This window comes from Mustela nivalis, assembly GCF_964662115.1.
Source record: "Mustela nivalis genome assembly, chromosome: 5".
Lineage (NCBI taxonomy): Eukaryota > Metazoa > Chordata > Mammalia > Carnivora > Mustelidae > Mustela > Mustela nivalis.
In genome coordinates this window covers 99,328,199-99,354,892 of record NC_139024.1, presented here as the reverse complement: position 1 = coordinate 99,354,892, position 26,694 = coordinate 99,328,199, and the positions used below count along the sequence as shown (strand labels likewise).

Here is a 26,694-nt window from a genome sequence, read left to right as displayed (position 1 = left end):
GGATCCAGAAAAGACCTCGAATAGCCAAAGGGATATTGAAAAAGAAAGCCAACGTTGGTGGCATCAAAATTCCGGACTTCAAGCTCTATTACAAAGCTGTCATCATCAAGACAGCATGGTACTGGCACAAAAACAGACCCATAGATCAATGGAACAGAATAGAGAGCCCAGAAATAGACCCTCAAATCTATGGTCAACTCATCTTCGACAAAGCAGGAAAGAATGTCCAATGGAAAAAAGACAGCCTCTTCAATAAATGGTGCTGGGAAAATTGGACAGCCACATGCAGAAAAATGAAATTGGACCATTTCCTTACAACACACACAAAAATAGACTCCAAATGGATGAAGGACCTCAATGTGCGAAAGGAATCCATCAAAATCCTTGAGGAGAACACGGGCAGCAACCTCTTCGACCTCTGCCGCAGCAACATCTTCCTAGGAACAACGCAAAAGGCAAGGGAAGCAAGGGAAAAAATGAACTATTGGGATTTCATCAAGATCAAAAGCTTTTGCACAGCAAAGGAAACAGTTAACAAAATCAAAAGACAACTGACAGAATGGGAGAAGATATTTGCAAACGACATATCAGATAAAGGACTAGTGTCCAGAATCTATAAAGAACTTAGCAAACTCAACACCCAAAGAACAAATAATCCAATCAAGAAATGGGCAGAGGACATGAACAGACATTTCTGCAAAGAAGACATCCAGATGGCCAACAGACACATGAAAAAGTGCTCCATATCACTCGGCATCAGGGAAATACAAATCAAAACCACAATGAGATATCACCTCACACCAGTCAGAATGGCTAAAATCAACAAGTCAGGAAATGACAGATGCTGGCAAGGATGCGGAGAAAGGGGAACCCTCCTACTCTCTTGGTGGGAATGCAAGCTGGTGCAGCCACTCTGGAAAACAGCATGGAGGTTCCTCAAAATGTTGAAAATAGAACTGCCCTATGACCCAGCAATTGCACTCTTGGGTATTTACCCTAAAGATACAAATGTAGTGATCCAAAGGGGCACATGCACCCGAATGTTTATAGCAGCAATGTCCACAATAGCCAAACTATGGAAAGAACCTAGATGTCCATTAACAGATGAATGGATCAAGAAGATGTGGTATATATACACAATGGAATACTATGCAGCCATCAAAAGAAATGAAATCTTGCCATTTGCGACAACATGGATGGAACTAGAGTGTATCATGCTTAGCGAAATAAGTCAAGCAGAGAAAGACAACTATCATATGATCTCCCTGATATGAGGAAGTGGTGATGCAACATGGAGGCTTAAGTGGGTAGGAGAAGAATAAATGAAACAAGATGGGATTGGGAGGGAGGCAAACCATAAGTGACTCTTAATCTCACAAAACAAACTGAGGGTTGCTGGGGGGAGGGGGTTTGGGAGAAGGGGGTGGGATTATGGACATTGGGGAGGGTATGTGCTTTGGTGAGTGCTGTGAAGTGTGTAAACCTGGTGATTCACAGACCTGTACCCCTGGGGATAAAAATATATGTTTATAAAAAATAAAAAATTTAAAAAAAAAATAATAAAAAAAAAACACTTGAATATTATGCCTGGAAAAACACTCAGGTACAAAGCTGTTGATTTTATTTGATATGATTTAATTTGAGTTAGGAGCATAGTAGAACTTTCAGGTTCACCAGAAATATGTAAACTCCATCAGGGCCAATAAATCCAGAGCTATAATTTTCCTTATGAAATAAAAATCTCCAAGTGATGAAGCTTTTGATAAGTTAGTTCTTACCAAATTAGTAGCAAGAAATAGTAGGGAATTGACCCTACTAATCTCCCAAGGTTAATCCAAAGAAGAAAGAACAACTTGATATGATAACATTTCTGTTATATATGTATATAGTATGGTATATAATAAGCACTTATTTTTCAGCATTTCATGGACTTCTAACAACCTTATGAGCAAGGTATTCCTGCCATCACCATTTCACAGAGGAGAAAATGGAGGCAATAAGTGAAAGAACCAGACTGAGCCCCAAGTGCACTGGCTCCAGAGCTTATGTTCCTCATGGTAAATGGAATGGTGCCCACTTGGGTAAACACACTGGCTCACACATGCCTATTAACAGACTTCAACTGTGATGTTTCTGCTGGCTCAAAAGGACCTCAGTCAATGCCAGATTTGTTTGCATATTGTCATAATAATTGGTTGTCTCCATTGTTTTCTTTCTGAGACACTGAGAAATTTCTGATTGATCCCTAAATATACTTCTGCTCTAGTGTGAAGATATAATGCACCATTACACAAATTTATTTGACCACAGATGGGACACCTTTAGTCCTAATCTTGCCAGATTGCTAGCCCATGGAACAAATGTTGAGAAATACTGAAATAAGGGCCAAATCATGTCATAGCCAATTTTGGAGTTTAAGAAGACAAAATGCTCAGTAGGCAGAATCTGAATTTCTTGTGATGAGCTGCATTCCTTCCGATGGTCAGCTCCCAATCAGTCCCATTGTGAATCTATCCATACAACATACAAAGTTTCAATGGAGTGCCAGAGAATGGTTAATTAATTCACTAGTTCTTTTTTTTTTTTAAGATTCTATTTATTTATTTGACAGATAGAGATCACAAGTAGGCAGAGAGGCAGGCAGGGGGTGGGGGAGCAGGCTCCCTGCTGTGCAGAGAGCCCGATGCAGGGCTTGATCCCAGGACCCTGGCTGGGATCATGGCCTGGGCCAAAGGCAGAGGCTTAACCCACTGAGCCACCCAGGTGCCCCTAATCCACTAGTTCTTATCCCTTTTAGTGTAGAAACATTTAGAACAGAACTGTCCAATCAAGACATCACTTTAAAAAATCTCAAACTAAGAAAACCTTCAAAAAGGGGAATGGAAAGAGGAAGGAAAGGGAAGCAAACCATAAGAGACTCTTTGTTATAGAGAACAAAATGAGGGTTGATGGAAGAGAGGTGGGCAAGGGATAGTATAAGTGGGTGTTGGGTATTAAGGAGGGCACTTGTAATGAGCACTGATGTTATATGTAAGTGATGAATCACTAAATTTTACTCTAAATTTTATTATTATACTATATCTTATTAACTAACTAGTATTTAGACAAAAACTTGAAACAAACAAAAAAGAAAACCTTTGGGGGAAAAAAAAATAGGCATGCATTTACCAGCCAGTCAGATTTGTTGACCTGACACCAGACATAATTACTCCAATTGGGGGTGAAGTGAGTCTTCATACACAGCAAGGAGTTCCATGCTCTAAACAATGTCCCTCTCAGCCTTCTTTCTTTCCCTTTTTTTACTTCCTCTCAGGTACTCTACTTATACCCAGGGTAAACATTAAGTTTATGTTTCCTTTTTGTCTGTCCTCACTTACGATTGTCATCCAAGAAGGGCTCCCCAAAACCCTAATGTTAACTTTTTTCATTCTCCACTATCAACATCTTTCTATTCTTCACTGCTACTAACCACACTCTACAAATATTCACTTGAATTTAATAAATCCATATAGATGCAAAAAAATTTTCATAACTATATGATCATAGAACTCTGTGTACAATGCCTACTGATACTTCTCTAACTCATGCTCAGCAAATACATTATGGGAATAGTGACTTAAACAAAGGAATGAAACCAGGAATCCAACCAGGAAAGAGAAGAGCTTTCCCAGAAACCAGGAATGACTCATGGCACATCTTGCCCACCCCAGATAAAGAATTATATGAACCCCAACTCTCATCCAGGTAATACAGTCAAGGAAAGGAAGAAGTTTTGGGGTAAGGATGCAGTGGAGTTCCTCAGCAAAATCATTACAGCTATTGGCAACTTCCTACCCCAACTGTATAGATAGACCATCCTATGTTGAAAATGGTATTTAAAAAAGAAAAAGTTGGGGAAAAAGTTATCCAGAAGCATATCTACAAAGAAAAGAAACCTCATTTTCACTGTACTCTGAGGCAAGTTGCTGTATTAAAGTAATTATCTATGTAGTCCCCAGGCTAAGAATTAACATATTTTTTTTACCTCTTTCTGTAGCAACCTATTCAACTCAATTCACTCCCTGGAAGTAATTGTTATATTTATGATTTTATTCTATCTCCAGACATTAGGACAACTCTAACACTCAGAAACTTTTTGGAAGACCCTCAGCCCTCAAGCTACTATGACCTAGAAATAAGAAGCTAGTTCCTTGCTCTACATTGTAAGTGGGTAATGGAACTCTTACAGATCAGCCAAATTTTCCTTATTGCTGTCCTGGAATAAGCTGGCAACTATATTACACTAATTCATAGCACTTGGCAATTTTAATGCTCCCAAAATATTAATCATTAGGATTTTTCATTCAGAACGACTTTCATTCAAACAAATCCCTAGGGGCGCCTGGGTGGCTCAGTGGGTTAAAGCCTCTGCCTTCAGCTCAGGTCATGATCCCAGGGTCCTGGGATTGAGCCCCACATCGGGCTCTCTGCTCAGCGGGGACCCTGCTTCATCCTCTCCCTCTGCCTGCCTCTCTGCCTACTTGTGATCTCTGTTTGTCAAATAAATAAATAAAATCTTTAAAAAAAAAAATCCCTAGGAGCCAATAAATGCTGAATTAGAATTCAATTCCTTTCCTATACCAGGGTGAGTTACAACCTCATATTCTCTAGAATATAAAATATTCCAGGTTGCAAAAATTAAAGTTTAAAAAGAAATAATCCAGAGAAAATATGTATAAACACTCAAATGAGTATTTGGCTGACTAAGGCCCTTAACAAAATCAAGGGAAAGAGAAATCCTAATAAAGGGAGTGAATTTATTCTTTTCTTAAATAATTCTGCCTCTTTTTTTCCCCCAGATGGGAATAAAAATGAAAAAGAAGGTAGCCAGAAAAAAAAAATAAAAGTAATAATAATAACTCTTCCAATTGATCGTATAATTAGGTCACTAAAAACCATGAATCCTAGCCGTATTTCTGAAGATTTTATATTTTACTGGTTCTAGGAAAGATCCAAGAGTATATCTAAGCTGATCATTTCATAAAGTTAGTTCTGCTTTTTTGCTCCTTTGAACCTGTGTGGGCCAAGGCTAACAGATTCTACTGGAACTGTAGGGACTATTTTTGGGAGCAGATGTGTTAAGATGTCCTGGCTCTGCACTTTAAGTAATTCTGCGGTGGCTTTTCACTTTTCCCAATCTCAGTGTGACTTAACCTCTCTCAATCTCAATTTTCTCATCTTTAAAATGGGGATAATTATAGTACCCACTACATTAAGCTGCTGTGGGAATTAGATGAGATAAGGTATGAAAGTGCTTATAAGAGTGCTTAACACACATTTCCTCGATATGTGGCAGCTATTATGATCTTTTCTGATACTGGTTATAATTTAGCAGGCCCTGCTACTGCACTTTGAATTGGTATAATAACTCAGGGGATTACATCTCTGGAAAGCAAAGTACATTAAGTGCTTCATGAGAAAGTTGTGGATTTACAACTCATCCAATGGCAAACAACAACCCTGCTTGCTTCGGAGCCACTGGGGGCCTCCAGGCAGCCAGGACCTAAAGCCTGCATTGTAAAGAGAAGAGGCTGCACTCCCACCATCTGTGAGTACCGCTTAGGTCTGGGCATTTGAACAAAGCCTTGAATACTGTCAACATCCCAACTGGAAAGATGTGTGCCTGGGACACCACATATATGGTGGTCTATTTCAGCTCTTCCAAGTTAGAAGATTGTCATACGAGAGAGATAAACGTCTCTTTATACCAGATACCCATATGGGATGATATCATCTCCTCAAAATGAAATGGAAATCCAATACAATAGTATAAAACATAAGAGTGTAGGAAATGCTGAAATTTCATGAGGGAGTTTGTGAGGTCAACTCGCAAAATTTGAAGGTTTTCCTGTAATGGAAATTTTGAGGATAAACCTTCATGAATTATCTTAGCATAGACATCTACAGTAACTGGCATTTCTCTTAGCCTCATATGATAATGGATAACCCAAAGACAGCACAATTTTGTTTGGATGAGTTAAAAAAAATAACTATGTTTACTTAAAAAAGAAAAATAAGGACAACTGATAACTTGCTTGTGCATTGGGCCACTAAACAGCCGATAATCAGAAATAGGAATTTCTACAAAATCATGAGCGGTATAAAGGAACACAATCATTCTTGAAGACAGGACACTTCATCTAATTGACACTGGTGGACTTCAAAGTTCACATGAAATGTTCAGGGAAGATAACAACCATTTGGGTGGAAGGTTTTTTATTTATATGACAAAATTACATCTCCAAAAGCTCAAAAACTACTATTTTAGTTATTTAAAATTTCTTTAAATGCACACACAAACATACCTGCACAAACCCACACACATTTGAGTCAGATAGGCCACTTACTGTCATTTCATTCATACTGAGAAGCATGGGGCTAGGTGGCAGGGTCCCAAGACGGTACTTGAAGCCTTCTTCCAGAGTCATTCCCCAGAACTGGCTATAGTTCTGGGCTGTCCATCTGCCTTACAAATGAAAGAGAAAAATTGGTACACATTATGCAATATCACTTTTATAAATAATGTTTGTTTATATTTCTGAAGTTATACAAAATTAGAACTACTATAAGCTAGATATTCTTTATATAAAGAATGTATGATCATTTAACAAGAAAGCCTGTGAGCCACTCTTCCTAAATTAGGTCTCTTTCAATTATTTTAATGATTTATATGAGGAACCTAAGGCTATATCAATATAGACTAAATATAAGAATATGGAATCTTTACATATTATAAGGGATTAAATAGCAAAAGGCCAATCTATGTAGTTTCTTTTAAATGTCATCAAATGCATTTTAGAAAGAAGCTTGAATGTATAGAAATGCACTTATAGGGCGCCTGGGTGGCTCAGTGGTTTAAGCCGCTGCATTCGGCTCAGGTCATGATCTCAGGGTCCTGGGATCGAGTCCCGCATCGGGCTCTCTGCTCAGCAGAGAGCCTGCTTCCTCCTCTCTCTCTGCCTGCCTCTCTGCCTACTTGTGTTCTCTCTCTGTCAAATAAATAAATAAAATCTTAAAAAAAAAAAAAAGAAATGCACTTGTAGATAAATAGGGTAATTGTTTTATATATAAATTAGATCTGAAAAGAATTTGACCATGTAAAAGGAAGTATCTGTGAAAAACTGGGGATAAAATAGTTCTACTTAAGAAGATTAATCAGTGTAAATTAATTGTATTGAATTAATTTATTTAAATACTGGAATATTCTATCATATATTAAAGAGTTAATTTGTGTTAAGTGCTTAATAATCTTAGTTATTAGTGATGATACAAATTCAATTAATGTGAAATTAGATACTTAAAAGCACATATTTTTTAGAGATAGGGTTTTGTGGCCCTACATAGGAAAAGGAGCTTTGTTTTCAAAATCTAACACTGACATTTAAATCCAACAAAAAATTTCTGAAGAGATGAGAGTAGATGAGAAAGGGGAAAGTACTTTAATTATCACTTGTTTGAATTATTTACAACTTGAGAACAATATATTTTCATTACTTAAGTCAAATCTAAACTTAATCCTGTTAGTTAATTACCAAAATTGCTTATATTGTAATAGACTCTCATGAATGCTTGAAGATACGTTTGATTTTCAATAATATGCCTAGCAAATTTATGCTTTTCTAAGAATCTGTTAGATCACAAAATCCTAAGCAACTTGGAGCCACAATTTTAAGAGTACAATCTCCATCACCAAAGGAAAATGCTGACTTTGTTAAATTTTGCAGGATTTACAAGAGACCATCAGGACCAGCCTTAAGCAAAGCTATGACATCAAGGAAGTATACTTTTCGTGCTCTACCCCAGCAGTTTTCAAACATTCAGATACATTTGTGTTCATTTAATCACTTAATTTAGTGAGCAGGGAATCACTACTTTAAAAAATAAATAAAATACAGGAGAGATAATAGGAAATATTAGAACTTATTGTACATAGTGAGGATGAGTAATGTTTTTATACGTGTCAGGGTGTGTGTGTGTGTGTGTGTGTGTGTACTAAATCATAAAGTTAGATGCATGTTTTACTGTGACTTATGCTTAAAAAAATTATGAAGGGACTACCACTCTATATCATCCTCTTTGATCAAGACTCATAACTTTCCCTTTAATCCAATTTATCATATTCTCTCTTTAAACATAAGAATAAGTAAGTTTCTCTACCCTCACAGAGCTCATACCCTAAAAATACTGCAAAGCTAGATATGACTTCAATGTGCATCATTTATTAGCAGTAGGTTAAGGTATGACCAGAGTAGAGGTTTCAAATATAACTCTGCCTGAAGGAGTTGGCATAATTTCGTTACAGAAAGTGACTTTAGTGCTCAGTCTGGAAGGATGAGAATAAGGTTGGTGGACAGATGTGAAAGAAAAGGACATTTATTCTTTTAAAAAAAGAAAAAAAAGCAACTCAGGAGTAGAGCATATGGGTCTGAAGCTGGGTAGCATGTTTAAGAACGAGCAGGTAAGTTCAATGCCAAACCCATGAGAGGTCAAGGGAAGCTAGAAAGAGCATAAAAAAATGAGGTAGTAAAGAAGCATTTGGGCCAGACTGTTTCTTATGCTAAGGAATATAATGATATTCTACAAGCAATTGAGTATCACTGAGGATTTTTAAGACCATGAACAGCAGAGTCAAAGCTTGGATTTAGAGTGATAACCATAAAGAATTGGTTGCAGTTTGGTCAGACTGGAAACAGGGAGAAAGATCAGGTCATCTCAAATGAGGCTTGATAAAGAAATGCACTCAAACGTAGCAGAGAAGTAGAAAAAATAAATATCTGAAGGAAACTATGGTGTGGGAATTATAAGAGACTAGTGGCTGAGAAAGAAGAAGAGAGAAGAATCAAACTAATTTCCAATTTCCTGGCTTGCCTGACAAGGCAGAGGTGAAGGCCAGTCACCAAGGGCAGGTCAAAGAGGTTAACACTTTTGGTTTGGGGTATGTTGATTTGAGAAACCGGTGAAAAAAATCAAGGCCAACTTATCCAACAGACTAGGTTTTGAGTTCATTTAAAAAAAAAATCAAGTTTAGAGATGTGACAGATTAAAAATGGACACAAATTATCTGTGGCTCTTGGCACCAAGAAGTGGAATCTATTTCCCCAACCTTTGAATGTGGGCAGGGCTACTCACTTGCTTCCCTCAACAAAAGGTAGGAGAATTGATGCTGTGTGTCTTTCAGGCTTAGGCCTACAGGGAAGCCCTTTGCAGCCCTCCCTCATGCCCCCTTAGAACACTCGTACTATGTGGGGGGCTAAGGCTAGTCTGCTGAAGACATGTGGGCCCACCAACAACCAGCACCAACTACCAGGCATCAGAATGAGGCCACTTTAGACAATTCAACCCCATTTGAGTCTCCAGATATCTATAGACATCTGAGGAACCCCAAGAGAGATCAGGAAAAGAGCTTCAGGTACTGAAGGTACAATGTCAAGGTACTGAAGTAAACAAAGAATGGCTTATGGTTTTAAGCTGTTAAATTCAGGTGTGGCTTGCTGTCCCGCACAGTTCTCTATCTTCCTTTGTTCCACTAACTTGCTGATTATTACTTGCTACTAATTTGGCACTTACATACTGCCTTATCATCAAAAATCCTTTTACAAAGGGATGGCATGTTGACTCCTCAGCTAGATTGGAAATTCTTGTAAGACAGAAATTATTTATTTCTATCCTCAGCAGTGCCACAAAAGAAACACGGTTTCATTGATATTAATTGGTTGCTCTGAAAAATAACACAGGGAATAAATATGCACTGAAGTAACATATAGAATGAAGGAAGATTTGGACCCCAAATGCCACCAAGATGAGAAAAATGAATGGTTTAAGCAAAGATTGTGTATATTTACATGTGGGCTATTTTAAAAAGCACTCAGTAAGTATCGAATGGTATGTTCTATTTTCACACATGAAAACAATTTGAACATCAGGACCAGAATACATCTGAGAGTCAGAACTTTCTTTTAAATTCAAGGACTCGGGGCGCCTGGGTGGCTCAGTGGGTTAAAGCCTCTGCTTTCGGCTCAGGTCATGATCCCAGGGTCCTGGGATCAAGCCCCGCATCGGGCTCTCTGCTCCACGAGAGGCCTGCTTCCTCCTCTCTCTGCCTGCTTCTCTGCTTGCCTGTGATTTCTCTCTGTCAAATAAATAAATAAAATCTTTAAATTCAAGGACTCCCCTGCCTTTCTGTCCTCTGGTAAATAATTTTAGTTTTACTGTTTCTTCACAGCTTGTCTCTCTTCCTTAACTTTTTTTCTTTTTGCTCCAATTATCCCTCACTTTCTGTCCTTTTAAGGTTATCAATGTTTGCTACAAAAGGCAAAGCCTGTGCCTTTTAACTCTTTGCAGAGTTATCTCACAGTGAACAAATGCTGGCAAGAAAATCTTCTTTCCAAAGAAGACAGCATTCCCACCAGCTTGTGTATTCTTAACGTGTTTTTTCCACATTGCTTTCAACTATGGTTTCCCACGGGTTCTGGGACAGTGGAAAAGTAGGCTGCTGAGAGCTTCTTGGAAGTATGTGCTCCATGGGTCAAGCATTTGAATTATTTTAAGAACCTGATTCAGATAATTTCTTATGATGACACATACTCTGATGTCCTTTCCATTATTTGAGTATCACTTAACCACAGAAAATTACGATGTATTTTCCCTAGAAATACTTAAAATGTCATATTATCAACTACAATATTGGGTAAACATGTATACACACACAGGAATTGAGCATGCTTGAAGAATATTAATGTCAAAAAAAAAAAAAATGTAACTTTCTAAATCTCCCGTCTTCCAAGAAAATACTTTCAGGACAGGGGCTGTGCTAGGAAATCTGGGAAATATCTGTCTTATGGTCTTCTATGTGAAAGCAAGTGATACTTTTAATTTGTAAAACTACATTTCAGGATTACATCACTTTTATAATTACTTGATAATAGATGATAATAGATCTTCTTACATTTTCCAGAATGTGGAAAATGTTTCTGAGGGTATCTAGAGATTTGGTCAATGGCAAAGGAGCAATCCTGAGGCAGAAAACCAGGTAGGCCATCCCTCTTCCTTTCAATTCAGTAAAGAAAATCCATGTTAGTACTGATATCATTATTTCCTCTATGAAATTGGAGAAGCCACCTAATTTATTAATCTGTCAGAGAGCATCAAACCATCATTTGCCATGTTTAAGTGCCAATCAGCCCTATATTTAGCTTATAAGCAAAGTAAAGTGGCTCCGCCTGTCTTTCCATTCAACTCTAAGTGAAACTGGCTACATAGGTCATGGCAGTGAAATTGTCTAGATGGACTGGCTATTTGGGGAATCATCAAGATTAAATACTGACCTCTTAGGGTCTGATTCTCCTGTGACAGCTGATTGGCTGGGTCAGGGCAACACCAGAAGGAGAAAGATGGTTTATTTGAAAAAATCAATTTTGCCTACTTCCTAATCTTGTCTAAATATTTAACCAAACTAACACTCCCTCTATTCCCCTCATTCACCCCAGGACAATGCTCCTTCCTAGTAATTTTAAGACCCCATCTACATTTCTTTGTGCATTTTAATTTTAATCATTTAATACTTAACCTCCGTGCATTCCTATTTTACATGTCTTTCTACTTCTCTTCCCATTTCTCTTCCATTCTTTCTTTTGAATAATGGCCATTTTTTAAAAGTAAATGATAGGAAATAGATTGAAGCCTGAAAAGTAACTGGGATGGCCAACAAAGTCTGGAAAGCAAGATTTTGCTCACCCATAGTCTCCATTATTGACACGTTCAATCAGTTCTGGTTGAATAAGGCAGACAAGCTGGGAACATTTCCATTGCTGTCCTGAGCATGTGCTGCAAAGATGTAAAAAAATTACAAAAGTGGCCTAGCCTTTACGAAGTACATGTACAGAATTAGTAACCAGAATTGCACACTGTTCAGGTGTAAAACATATCTTTGATTAATGATAGCCATAAGCCTATTTGATTCTTGGCAAAAATAAAATAATAGCATATGCATTAGCTATCCCTCAATATGCTCTTAACTTCTCCTCCAGGCAATTAATAAGTGAAATGACCACTTGAAAACATTGAAAACACTGACATTTGAAAACATAAGAAAATTTAGACAGTAGAATCTTTGTATTTGGAAACTTTCTGCAGGATAATCATTTGAAGGCAGCCTGTTTTTATCTATAGCTACTGTGATCAAAGAAATACAGTTTGCCTGGAGTATATCTTGCCTGTGGAATGCTTTAATTAAGAGGTATAGTTCATGCAGGCCTGCTGTATGATGAAGGCCGCTGTCATAAACAAGCTCTCGCATTGAAAGATATATCTAAGATTAGATTTGTCAACATTCATTAAATATGCTTATATAAATCTACAGGTATGCAATATCCTAGGACTTATGATTCTATCTGTATTTATCATCTTATTTCACAATACTCCTTTTATTTGAAGAAAACATACACAGACAGCAGAATTCAGTTCTGTGCCACTTAAATTCATTACCAGGAGTTGCAGTTTTCTTTAACTACTGATCCTTCTTCATAAAGTTGGCCATCTCTGAGGCAACCTGTCAACATAACATTTGAACAAATGAAAATTCTAAATTGAACGATAAAGTGCATCAACATTCACAAGAAACCTACAATTCTGTTTAGTTTCTCAAATATGCAAAACTGCCACTCTGATGAAAATCCACATCTGGTTTGTGTCGAGGTTTATGTACAAGATTTTTCTAAGCTTTTTTCATGAGCTTTTATCTTTAAAATTGCATATTATGTTCCAACAGAGGATTTGTAAAGCATAAAAACTTAATTACCACAGAATTAATCACTAACCACACTCAAAAAATAACTTATGTGTCTAAATAGGTGAGAAATAAGACAATGTTTGGATAAATTTATGGCTTTTCTCATTTAAAAAAATCTAATCAAGTCTCACAAGTAAATATGATTAGTTGTATATGACAAAAGTAAGGAATTCAAAGTTTTAGACCAAAATGTGAAGCTCATTGAATTTACCTTTTAAAGATAAATTCTATTTTCTTAAGAATTCGGATCAGAAGAAAAATTCATGAAACCAGTAAGATAGTAGCCATTTGTGTTCTAAATCCAAATGTTTCTCAATTAACTGAAACTAGCTGTTAACTAATTTACCTGATTATATAAACTATTTAAAAGAGACCCACAGTGTATTATCATTATATGAAACCCATCAATAAGATATGGTGAAAATATTACCCTGGTTACAAAGGAAATCCTTTTCAAAAATATAATTCACACAGATTTGAAATCCACTCTGACTTAACAAAGGTAGTAAAATTTACTACTTTGTCATGTGAAAACAGAAATATGTAATTGATAGATCACATCAGTGGTGTCTAATTAAGCAAAATGAATCCTAACTTTTTATTCATATGATCAGAGGGGAAAATATACATGTTTAGAACTTGGTTTAACTTCTAGCCACAATATCACAAAAGCCACTTAGGGAATTTGCTCTCCTCTGATATTTCAAATAATGGTTTCATTGAAAACTTCACAGCTGCCACTCTGCAGCATGTAGTTTTTACAGTTCAATATATTGCTTAATGAATATAAAATCTCTACAAATTTGCATCTATTTACCTCTTTTCCAAGGTTTTTTAACATTCCACAACCATGGGAAGAGAAGCAAAAACTGCCTCTCTCCTGGACCACAGGCTTCTGGACATCAGGAACTCAGGGAAGGGGAAAGATTTAACTTTAGAACAAGTCTGTAGTTTTACTTACTATTCTGTATTAGAGACTTGAAATAAATGAACTTCTACTATAGAACTTAAAGAAACCCTCAAACTTTTATTACCTAGGGATGACAGAAAATTCATGCAACAACTCAAGTTTTCAAAGTCAAAGAAAGTACTTTCTGACTAGTTTTAAAGGACAGAGAAGAGGCCAAAAGCAAAGCTGATTTTTTTAATCATACCTCATAAATATTCCTTGCCCAACATACCAGTTACATAGATAAAGGAAACAAATCACAAAAGTCTTAAGGAGGGGGGAAAAAAAATTCCCTTCTCTGACCTGTACTCTAGCTCATAATTTTAAAGTCAAGAGAATGCTATCACCAGGCCTAATCCAAATCACCAGTACTAAGTCTAGTGTTAGCAAAAGTTTCCTTTCTTGGTCATCCTTCCTTAATATCAAGTCAGAGTTTACTATGAGAAACTACATTTATTGTAATCTCTTGTCATTGTAATTATTGTAATCAACTTGAAAGTTGACCTCTTTTTTTATTAAAATTCAATTATCCAACATATAATAATACATCATTAGTTTTTGATATAACATTCAGTGATTCCTTAGTTGCATGTAACACCTAGTGCTCATCATATCACATGCCTTCCTTCATGAAAACCATAATCAGTTCATCTGAGCCTGCTCAAGGGGCTCACAAAGTGGAGCATCAACTTCTACGTTACAGATAGTCCAGTCATTTTTTTTACTCCTGTTTGGTTCTAATGTATCCCTCATTTCCCTACCCAGCATTTAAAGAAGACTTTTAAAATCTCTGTTGTGTCACTTCCTACTTAAAATCCTCAAGTTATTTCCCATCAAATTTAAAATAAAACCCAATTTCTTTTCTTATTATTATTATGTTATGTTAGTCTCCATACAGTAAGTCATTAGTTTTTGATGTAGTGTTCCATGATTCATTGTTTATGCACCACACCCAGTGCTCATTGTAATCTGTGCCCTCCTTAATACCCGTCACCAGGCTCACCCATCCTCTAACCCCTCTAAAACTCTCAGTTTGTTTCCCAGAATCCATAGTTTCTTAACGTACATCTCTCCCTCTGATTCCGTCCCCCCTTCACTTTTCCCTTCCTTCTCCTAATGTCCTGTATGTTCTTCCTTATGTTCCACATATAAGCGAAACCATATAATAATTGTCTTTCTTGACTTATTTCACTTCAAATAATCCTCTCAGTTCCATTCTTGTCAATGCAAATGGTGGGTATTCATCCCTTTTGATGGCTGAGTAATATTCTATTGTAGATATGGACCATATCTTCTTTATCCATTCATCTCTCTTCTTTTAATATTTTATTTATTTATTTGACAGAAAGAGAGAACACAGATCTCTCTGTAGAGGCTTAACCCACTGAGTCACCCAGTCACCCCTATCCATTCATCTCTTAAAGGGATCAGCTCCTTCCATAGTTTGGCTATTGTGGATATTGCTATGAATATTGGGGCACATTTGCCCCTTCTTAAACTCAACTTCTTACAGTAACCTCTAAGGTCTTACTGAAAATGTCTCAGCCCTCATCACTTACTTAGTGCTGAATGGGGCTGGGCTCCCAGTGGAATGAAGGATTTTCATAATAGTAGTAATGGGGAGAGCAGTGGATGGATGTAACTTGGAGATAAAGCAATGGAACTTGCTCACAGACTGAGTTTGGGGAATGAGGAGAAAGAGGAATTAAGTAGGTCTCACTGGAATTTTAGCTTGAGTTATAGAGGGGGAGTGAAGCTATCGCTGAAATAAGGAACAGGTTTGTTGGCAAGAAATCAAGAGGTCTGCTCTCATATTTTAGATTGGATTAAATCTAGGTGAGACATCCTAGTGGAGAATGTCAAGTACAGTAGTTTATGGAAGTCTAGAGTTAAGCCAAGTATGGAGCACAAATTTGAAAGATAGTAACATACATTTAAAAAAAAAAAAAGGGCAGGAGGAGGAAGCAAGATGGTGGAGGAGTAGCAGTCTGAAATATCCCAGGAGTTCAGCTAGATAGTTATCAAACCATACCAAGCACCTACAAACTGAACAGGAGATAGAAGAGAAGAAGTGCAGCAATTCTAGGGACAGAAAATAGACCACTTTCTGGGAGGTAGGATATGGGGAGAAGTGAATCTGAAGCAATGAAAAGATAGACGTGCGGGAATTTGTCAGCTCCCAGCAAGCAGTAGATCAGCGGAGCACAAAATCAGAAGTCTGCTCCACTGAGGATTATTGCTCCAGAGGCTAAGTGGGTGTGAAGCCGTAGTGGGGAAAGTGTGGTCTCAGGACCTGTGGGGCCACAGAAAGACCAAGGGTATCTGAAGGTGACAAAGCTCCCAGGTATTGAAGCAGGGAAGCTGGCTACAGAGAGGAGCCAAGGAGTGAGCTCTCAGCTAGGCATTACCTTACACCATGATCGGACACACAATCAGACCACTTCTCTTTGAGCAGGGACCCCACAAGTGGCAGATCCAGGGAGACCCCCCACCTTCCTACTCCAGGAGGAGTGGCGTGGGAGTGCGTGGTAGGAATCTGCTGGATTTGGAGACTCCAAATGGGGCAGTGCGCCAGAGATAGAAGGCCTGGTGAGCTCATAGTGCAGCCGGAGAATAATTAGAATAATTGGGATTTCCGAAGAAGAAAAAAGAGAGAGAAGAGCAGAAGGTATATTGGAGTGAATTATAGTAGAGAATTCTGCTAATATGGCAAAGGCAACAAGCATCAAAATCCAGTAGACACAGAGAATCCCCCTCAAAATCAATAAAAATAGGTCCACCCCCCTTCACCTAATACTAAAACTTACAAGTCTTAGTGACAAAGAGAAAATACTGAAAGCCATTCAGGACAAGAAGTCTGTAACATACCATGGTAGAAATATTAGATTGGCAGAAGACTTATCCACAGAGAACTGGCAGGCCAGAAAGAACTGGCATGATATATACAGAGTACTAAAAGAGGAAAATATGTAGCCAAGAATACTATATCCAGTTAGGCTATCATTGAAAATAGAAGGACAGATAAAAAAGCTTTCAGGACAAACAAAAATTAAAAGAATTTGCAAACATCCAACTAGCCCTACAGGAGCTATTGAAAGGGGTCCTCTAAGCAAAGAGACAGCCTTAAAGTAGTAGACCAGAAAGGAACAGAGACAATATACAATAACAGAAAATATATAATAACCTTATAGGCACTGTAGGGTGTCTGTACAATGGCACTAAATTTATACCTGAATGTATATGGGCTAAATGTCCCAATCAAAAGACACAGCATATCAGAATGGATAAAAAAAATAAGATGTATCAATATGCTATCTATAAGAAACTCACTTTAGACCCAAAGACACCCCCAGACCGAAAGTGAGGAGGTGGGCAACAATTTACCATTGTAATGAATGTCAAAAGAAAGCTGGGGTGGCAATCCTTATATCAGACAAATTAGATCTTTAAGCCAAAGACCATAATAAGAGATGAGGAATGACACTATATCATACTTAAAGGGTCTGTCAAACAAGAAGATCTAACAATTTTAAATATCTATACCCCTAACACGGGAGCAGCGAACTATATAAACCAATTGATAATGGAATCAAATCAACAATAATACAATAATGAAATGAAAGAGGAGAGATCAAAACCAACACCAAAGAAATACAAACAATTATTAAAAAACATATTATGAGCAACTATACACCAGCAAATTTGACAATCTGGAAGAAATGGATGCATTCCTAGAGACATGTAAACTACCAAAACTAAACCAGGAAGAAATAGAAAACCTGAACAGACCCATAACCAGTAAGGAGATTGAAGCAGTCATCAAAAATCTCCCAAAAAACAAGAACCCAGAGACAGATAGCTTCCCAGGAAAATTCTACCAAACATTTAAAGAAGAATTAATACCTATTCTTCTGAAACTTTTCCAAAAAAGAGAAATGGAAGGAAAACTTTCAAACTCATTTTATGAGGCCAGTATTACCTTAATCCCAAAACCAAAGACCCAATTAAAAAGAATTACAGACCGATATCCCTGATAAACACAGATGCAAAAATTCTCACCAAAATACTAGCCAATAGTCTCCAACAATTCATTAAAATGATTATTCGCAATGTCCAAGTGGGATTTCCTCCTGGTTTCAAGATTGGTTCAACATACACAAATCAATCAAAGTGATAAAATACTTTAATAAAAGAACAAGAACCACATGATACTCTCAATAGATGCTGAAAAAGCATTTGACAAAATACAGCATCCTTTCATGGTCAAACTCTTCAAAGTGTATGATACATACCTCAATATCATCAAAGCCATCTATGAAAAACCCACAGCGAATATCATTCTCAATGGGGAAAAACTGAGAGCATTTCCCCTAAGGTTAGGAACATAGCAGGGCTGTCCACTACCACCAGTGCTATTCAACATAGTACTAGAAGTCCTAGCCTCAGCAATCAGACAACAAACAGAAATTAAAGGCATCCAAATCGGCAAAGAGAAGTCAAACTCTCACTCTTTGCAGAAGCTATGATACTTTATGTGGAAAACCCAAAAGACTCCTTTTCAAAACCGCCAGAACTCATACAGGAATTCAGTAAAGTGTCAGGATATAAAATCAATGCACAGAAATCAGTTGCATTTCTATACACCAACAACAAAACAGAAGAAAGAGAAATTAAGGGGTCGATCCCATTTACAATTGCACCCAAAACCATAAGATACCTAGGAATAAACCTAACCAAAGACGCAAAGAATCTGTACTCAGAAAACTATGAAGTACTCATGAAAGAAATTGAGGAAGATACAAAGAAATGGAAAAACGTTCTTTGCACATGGATTGGAAAAACAAATATTGTGAAAATGTCTATGCTACCTAAAGCAATCTACACATTCAATGCAATCCCTATCAAAATCCCACCCATTTTTTTCAAAGAAATGGAACAAATAATCCTAAAATTTATATGGAACCAGAAAAGACCCCAAATATCCAGAGGAATGTTGAAAAAGAAAGCCAAAGTTGGCAGCATCACAATTCCAGACTTCAAGCTCTATTACAAAGCTGTAATCTTCAAGACAATATGGTATTGGCACAAAAATAGACACATAGCTCAGTGGAACAGAATAGAGAACCCAGAAATTGACCCTCAACTCTACGGTCAACTAATCTTCAACAAAGCAGAAAGAATACCCATCCAGATGGCCAACAGACACATGAAGAAGTGCTCAACATCACTCAGCATCAGGGAAATACAAATCAAAACCACAGTGAGATATCACTCACACCAGTCAGAATGGCTAAAATTAACAACTCAGGAAACAACAGATTGCTGGCGAGGATGCAAAGAAAGGGGAACCCTCCTACACTGTTGGTGGGAATGCAAGTTGGTGCAGCCACTCTGGAAAACAGCATGGAGCTTCCTCAAAAAGTTGAAAACGGAGCTACACTATGACCCAGAAATCACACTACAGGGTATTTACCCTAAAGATACAAATGTAGTGATCCGAAGGCACACATGCACCCAAATGTTTATAGCAGCAATGTCCACAATAGTCGAACTATGGAAAGAACCTAGATGTCCATCAACAGATGAATGAGAGAAAGATAATTATCATATGATCCCTCTAATATGAGGAATTTGAGTGGCAGAGCAGGGGGTTTGGGTGTAGGGAAGAAAAAAATGGAACAAGATAGGATCAGGAGGGAGACATACCATAAGAGACTGTTAATCTCACAAAACAAACTGAGGGTTGCTAGGGGGTTGAGGGGGTAGGGAGAGTGTGGTTGGGTTATGGACATTGAGGAGGGTATATGCTATGGTGAGTGCTATGAAATGTGTAAGCCTGATGATTCACAGTTCTGTACCCCTGAGAGAACAGACATCTGAATGTTGCCTTTGGTGATAGGAAAGTCACTGACCCTGCCAAGAAGGATTTCAGTGAAGTAGCAAGGAATGGCATCCTGCAGGAATTGGTTGATGAGACACTTGGAAGTCAGGAAGCAAACATTTCTTTTAGTTATTTTCCATCAAAGAAAAAAAAAATAAATAAAAGGAAATGAGACAGATGCTGGTTAAGGACATGGAGCCCAGGGAGGGCTTTTTCAAATTGGAAGCTAGAACAACACATTTTGTAAATTGATCACTGATCCATGAAATAAGGGGGGAAAGGTGGCTTTAGGAAAGACAGAGAGGGAAAAGAAAAGGAGAAAAGGAGAAAGAAAGGGAAAAAAGAGAGAGAGAATTATAATGGTGAAGATTAAAAAGAAAAGAGAGGACTAGATTCAGAGCTTAAGAGTTTAAGAGTAATCCAGAGGGAAGGAGGTTGAAATCATGATGATAGAGATGAAAGGACTCCTGATGGCTTTATCTTCTCAATGAAATGTACACGAAGTGCCTCAGAGTGAGTTAATCAAAAATGGTTACTCATATAGCATCTCGGAAAAAAAGATAAGGGCTGTTGAAATTAATAGGGATTTACACATTAATAGTAACACAAGATCAAAACACGAGACAAATCAGGTATCTGGAGAGTGAAATAGTGGGCCCATTGATTTTTTTAAAAGGATGGTAATACGATGTCTGTTAATTTATTTTAATACTTCATCATAATGCATTGTAGTATCTGTGCTGGTCTAAACTTCACTTTAGGAAGACAGTTATTTGCTCAGATCAGGAATCTGCATCCCATGGGTGGTCAGTAGCAGTTATTCTGAAAGTCCGGATTCCAAGGCAGCTGCTATAAGTGCTTCTGTTACCCATCTTTGGATGAACACTAGACGACCAGTATAATGAACATCAGAAATAGGCTTTCATGGCAAAATTAGTGTCTTGTTAGTCAAAATAATGGATGTATGTAATCAGCTCTTATTGGTTAAATTAATAGTATTCAACTTATATATATTAGTTAAACTATTTAAAAGTCATGCCCCACACTCCCACTCTTAACAGCTAACAGTTTATGTTTTTCTTAAGGTCAAAAGCCTTTATTCATAGACCTGATGCCCTAGAAATGATCTCAAAAATTTCTGTGTCCCAGCCACGGGTTAGCAGGCATTCTCATTCCCTGATGCCCACTGCAAGGGTAACAATCCTACCTCTGCATTATCATCATATGTGCTTCTGGTAAATTACTCAAGCAAGGTAAATGTGGGAACCTCTAAAGGGTAGGGACTTGAGTCTTCATGACGCTTACACAGGTTGTTGAACTGGTGTATGTCTCCTTACCAATATATATTTTTTAACTATCAGTGTGTATGGCAGAATTTAAACTGTGACTTATCTTCATTACAATGTGGTTGGTTAAGGAGGTTGTGAAGGATTAAATAGCACTTAAATGTGTCAGTGGCTTACACACATTTTTTTACCAATGTGAACATAAAAGTTCTGCATAAATTAAATTAACTTATGTCTGTTCACAACAGATGGTATACTAGACTCTTCCCTTAAAATCTGCTACACCAAAAGATTTGTCTGGAAAATCCATTCTCGTTCTCTTTAACTCTATCACTTGCTTTCAGTATCTGACATTGAAATCCTCCAAGTACCAGAAGTTACCATCAGAGATGGAGAAAACAAAAAACAAAAAACACAGAAGGAACTTATTTACCAGTATGTCCTACTTCCAGTTTATAGAAAAGGTACATATTTATTTTTATAACCCTTAAGATGGTGTACATAGTGTTAAGTCACTTATTTAAAAAGAGCTCTTGGGACAGTTGTAGGATAAAGAACTAGATAATACCAGGTAATTAGATAAATGAAAAATAATGCTTAGTAGATCAGTGAGTGAACAACTTAGCATCTCAGAGGAAAGTTATAGTACTGCAAAAATTGGTATAAATAATGTACTATTGTGGTTTTATTTTAATTTTGTACGATTTTTAATATTGTGTAGTGCTATTTTCTTTCACAAGAAAGCTACTTTCACAAGATAAAACAAAAGAAAACGAATTACATTCATAAGAGCAATTACAGTTTAATGTGAACTTTTTGCTACTAAATAAAATGATGAATTGCTTCCCTTCATAAAGAATAGAATAAAAACTATACCTGGAACATAATTTCTACCTAAAACATGACCATAAATTAAAGTCAGAGCAAAATTCTAGCTCAAGCAAAAATGTACATTGAAAAAGTACCAATTACTTTTTTCTAAATGAGCTATATGTTTCAAATAAGAAAAACTTAAATACATTGTATGCATTGAAAACACTACAATTTATATGTAATATTGAGACTCAACACTCATGAAGCCAACAGTATACCTACTTATCATCTGCCAATGAGTCCTCATAACAGAATTAAAGCCCAAATCCTTAATATAGCCAATACATCGTGGCATAATCTGACCTCTACTCACTTCTCAAACCTCATTTCATGTCCCCTCCCACCAAGCCCTCCGCTAGACCCTACTCTCCAGAAATGTTGGCCACATTCCAGTTCCTGAACCAGGCCAAACTCCTCTCTCTCAGATCTATACCTTTCTATCAATTCTTCAGGTCAACTCATTCCTCCTCACTCCTAGAGCCTCTGTTAAATATTTTCCCTTGCTGACTCTCCCCTATAAAATATAACATTTTTACAGATTAATGTTACACTCTGATGCACTCTCACAGCACCCCAAGTGTTTCCTTCAGAGGATTTATCACAATTTGCAAATACACCATGAATTTGTTAAATATCTTACCCTCTTCCTGGTAACTTGACTGTCACTTCAAAGAGAGTAAGATCCTGTCTTTTTCTTCCCCATTGGTACCCCAACACTAAGTTCAATGCCTGGCATAGTGAAGATACTCAGTGAATAATTTTTCATGAATGACTACATTCTCCATTATTAGTAAAGGATCTGCCGCTTTTTAGGATAAAATAAATGCTTGATGGTTTCTGAGCTGTATATTGGTAGAGGTAAAGGTCTGGGATAAATGACAGTTCTGTGGAAATTTTAATCTAATATATACATGTTTTAAAAGGCATTCCCTCAATTTTACAAGCAATATGACATTATTGAGAATGAAGGCAATCACATTTGGATTTTGAAATAAGGATGCCAAATCCTAGTTGACCTTTAATTGTCTTCACCTGAAATTTCTCGTAGTGTTATAGAGCTCTGATTAAACCTGCATTTTTTGCTGAGGAGATTTGATGTGACAGGTAATTAAAAAAAAATAGTGTTTTATTTAAGTATAGCAAAAGCATGTTGCTTTGTGGTTTGTTGCAAATCTTAAATGTATTGATTGCTCAGAATCTAGAGCCTTTCTCCTATAATTAGACCAATGTAGTAAATACAATCATTCTCCTCATTAATTATTTGTACTTAACCACTCAATTTTTGACTCTTACAATTACTCCATAGGAAGTTTTCCTTTGTTTCAACAGTTTAAAAAATCCCAGATAAAAGTGAAACAAAACAAAAATACATATGAAAGATCTGTTTGGTATTACTTAGGCAGGTAGCTAGCTACCTTTATTTTGTTTGTGGCCTGGTTTTAATGGCATTAATGGTTCTAATGTCAGGAGGTCCATTAGTCAAATGACATAATAAACCAAATGTTAGGCGAGTCTGCAGATGATCAGACCTGTGACTGATGAGGTACTCTAACAGGTTACACTCAAAAGAGCTTAAGAGTACATTGTCAAAACATTTTACTAAGAAAGAAAGAGTGTTAAGTAACTCTGATGTATATTGAGTCAGTATTCCCAAAAGGATCCAGACCAGAATTCATGACCATCACACCAGAACTTTCTAGAAAGTTCTAATACAATACAGGCATCTTGCATCTAAAGCAAAGCACTGGAAGAATCCAAGGACATTTGTTTAACCATAATATTCACTTTTCACCTCCTCTTAAGAAAGGAAGGAAAGTAAGATGGGAGGAGAGGAAAAGAAAGTTTGACAGATCTGTAATGAATCAGGCACTTGTTCAAACACATTTCCAAAGCCTACCTTCTGGATCCCAAGGCTTTGTGTGAGGAGGCCATTCTTTATCTTCAAGGCAAAATGACTTGTAATCAGGACAGCAATCAGAATTTTCCCTTTGACAGAATTTATCGCAGTAACATACTGCATTTGCCTCATAGAACTGAGTGGCACAGCCATCATCTCTGTCTTCACAACAACCAAAACTTCTACAGTATTGTCCTTTGAAAATGGCTCTCTTGAATCGAGAACCCTCCCAAATCGTGTGATTTCTAGTGAAAGCAGGTCCTGGGTTCACTTCTCTTTGAGATAAATACTGTTTCTCCATCCAAATTTCTGTGGTAAGATAGGAAAAGATTAAGATCTTATATCCAGTCCACATTTTCTAGATGTCAGGTAGGGTTCCCACTTTCTGTTACAGTCAATACCCTTGGCTTTGGGGCTTCTCCTTGGAGCCGGAATTCTAATCATCAAGACAACCCAGCCTGAATCCTGAAGTGGATCCTTTACTTGAACTGAGTATACTTCTTGTAGTTAAACATTAATCAAGAATTTAAATGTTTGCCCAAGATAATGTAAGTGTTAAAAATAGACCCTTGTCATTCCTTCAAAGTTAAAAATGTGTAATATTTTATATCATGCAAAAAAAAAATCCATCACCACAAAAATAAGTACATAAAATCTTATTCATTGATGAAATACATTGAATAAACCTTGCCTCAAAAAAAAAATCTAGATTCTTAAATCAGAAACCTCTCTGGAATACACATGGCCCAAATTATGGCTGCAATAACCACTGGCAAGGTGTAGGAAATTGGAAAGTCAAAAACACAATTATTCATTTCACCTACTTGCACAGCAACTAAAATCCAAGCTTTCATGAGGTTGCCTGCTAGGATCTGTCATATCAATAACAGTTGTTCTAAATCATGCCCAGTCACACACTGGTTTGATTTCCTATCTGTACTCCATTTACCTACCAGAAGCATTTTGATTTCAAGGCTTAGTGGAGCCTAATTCAGCTAGAAATTCCCTGAGGGTGACCTTAGTTCCTTCCACCTGAGTCCCTACTTGGCACCAGTGTAGGAACCTGCAGTATCTAAAAGGCATTTTTATAGTCAAGGAAAGACCATCTCTGTGCTAGAAAACTGCAGGAAGAGGTAGTCATGAAGGAAACCCAAAGGTCAAGATGTCTTTAGTAGAATTGTACATTTACAGTGGGTTTTGTTGTACTGTGTTTATTCATTAACCACAGTAACTCCCTTTGGATTCAGGAAAGGTAACAAGTGAATGATGAATCAGCAAGTGTGGCTGGGTGGCTTAATAGAAAGGACTTGTCTTGACGGTCAGAAAAGCCGGACTCTGGTCCCTGGCTACTATTTAATTAGCTTTATGACTTTGGGTTCATAATTTGCTTCTCTGGTTCTCAGTTACTTTTTCTTATGAAAAGTCTTCTCTAAGGCTAATTCACAATTCTAACCCCACCCCATAATTTATCTGATTCACACATCATTGTTTCACTTTCTTGACCCTTCCTCTCTGGCTATAAACCAGCACAAGTTCCTTTATCTTTTCTGTTTCAAATTTACACATCTTGGCATCCCTGTCCATAATCATCCTGACTCTCCAATCCCAAAAAGGCTAGTGGAGATTTCTTCACCATTCACTCAGTAAACTACTGCAAAGTGCTGTGAACATTCTCACCCATGACCCCTTTACATCCAGTTCCCATACATCTGTGTCCAACCTCATCATATATGAATCCTTGGCAGCATTTAGCACTATATTACAAACTGGAGCCCAAGAGACTAACAGAGTTCAAAAGCTTGTGTCACCATTAACTAGAAGCTTGTCTTTGGGTTTATTTCTCAATTTCTTCATTTGTGAAATTTGCATAATAATATTGATTACCACACCAGGTGAGTGGCACATTTAAATGAGATAATACTCAAAGTACCTGGCACATCGCACATGCTAAGTAAATGTTACCTACCATTAATAAGTATATTGTCCCCCTAGAACACCTTTTCGACTTTAGCTTCATTTCTTTCCTGATTCTCTTCCCATTCTTTACAAGGCTTTATAATCTGCTTGGACTCCCTTTCCTTTTCAGTGATAATTTAAAGTATGTTTTTATCAACAGTCTCAATTCTTTTCTTCCCTAGTCTTTATACCTCATCTTCCCTCAAAAAACCACTGCACTCAATCAATCTAAAAGCCATGGGCTATAAGACCTTGTAGAAGGTGGATGTCTGATGAGTGTAGCTACCAGAATTATAATATCTTGCTTTTACCAATATAACTTCTCTAAGTTGATAAAAGCTTTCAAATATATCTGCAAATAAACTTCACATTGAAAGAACATATTTCACACAAGTTCCACTACTACTGAATTCCTTTAGACCAGTGTTTTCAACAGGGGTGACTTTGCTTCCCAGGAGAAGTTTAACAATATCTAGAGTTTTTGCTGACCTGACTGGGGAGGTGCCAGAAGCCTGCAGTGGATAGAAGCTGGGGACACTGCTAAACACCCCATAATGCACAGGACAGAACCAACAACAAAGAGTTATCTGACCAACAGTGTCAATAATGACACCACTGACGAACACTGACTTATACACATTACAAAGATTTTAAAAAGAACAAGAAATCAGAAAAAAATAAAAATTATCATGCTTACTTGCAATTTGGATTTATTTAAATTTTGATCATCTGGACTTCCAAAAATGGTTGCTTTGAGATAAGAGCTAATGACAGCAGCACACTTTGACAAATCAGTATACACATACCTAGAAAGGTTGGGATCCACCGTGCCACACTCTTTTCCAGCTTGACCACTGTCCTTGGATGATCTATGTTTTAGGGGGGGAAAGTGTCACATTCCTTCTTCTAGTTATTTTTACAACCCCCATTGCACAAAGAACAATGGAGAGAATCAGCACCTTCTGATTTTTCCTTGGGAGGAAGGAAGTCAACCAAATAACTTTCTATATGCAAGATCTTAGTTGC

General features: G+C 37.2%; 1 protein-coding gene across 2 annotated transcripts in view; it reads right to left on the bottom strand.

Annotated features, from left to right (window-relative positions):
* Nucleotides 1-24,768, bottom strand: part of TINAG (tubulointerstitial nephritis antigen) — a 96,696-nt gene extending 71,928 nt beyond the window's left edge. The window contains exons 1-5 of one of the 2 annotated variants that reach the window (XM_082729422.1): nt 24,666-24,768; nt 23,713-24,021; nt 12,523-12,586; nt 11,773-11,862; nt 6,387-6,501 (exon numbers count right to left, since the gene is read on the bottom strand). In XM_082729422.1, the coding sequence (XP_082585548.1) occupies nt 6,387-6,501; nt 11,773-11,862; nt 12,523-12,586; nt 23,713-24,013 (570 nt within the window). In that variant the 5' untranslated portion in view covers nt 24,014-24,021; nt 24,666-24,768. Of the gene's footprint in view, nt 1-6,386; nt 6,502-11,772; nt 11,863-12,522; nt 12,587-23,712; nt 24,172-24,665 lie in introns of those variants that run through there. The other variant, XM_082729421.1, reaches the window with a different exon arrangement.
* Between the last annotated feature and the right edge of the window lie 1,926 nt (nt 24,769-26,694).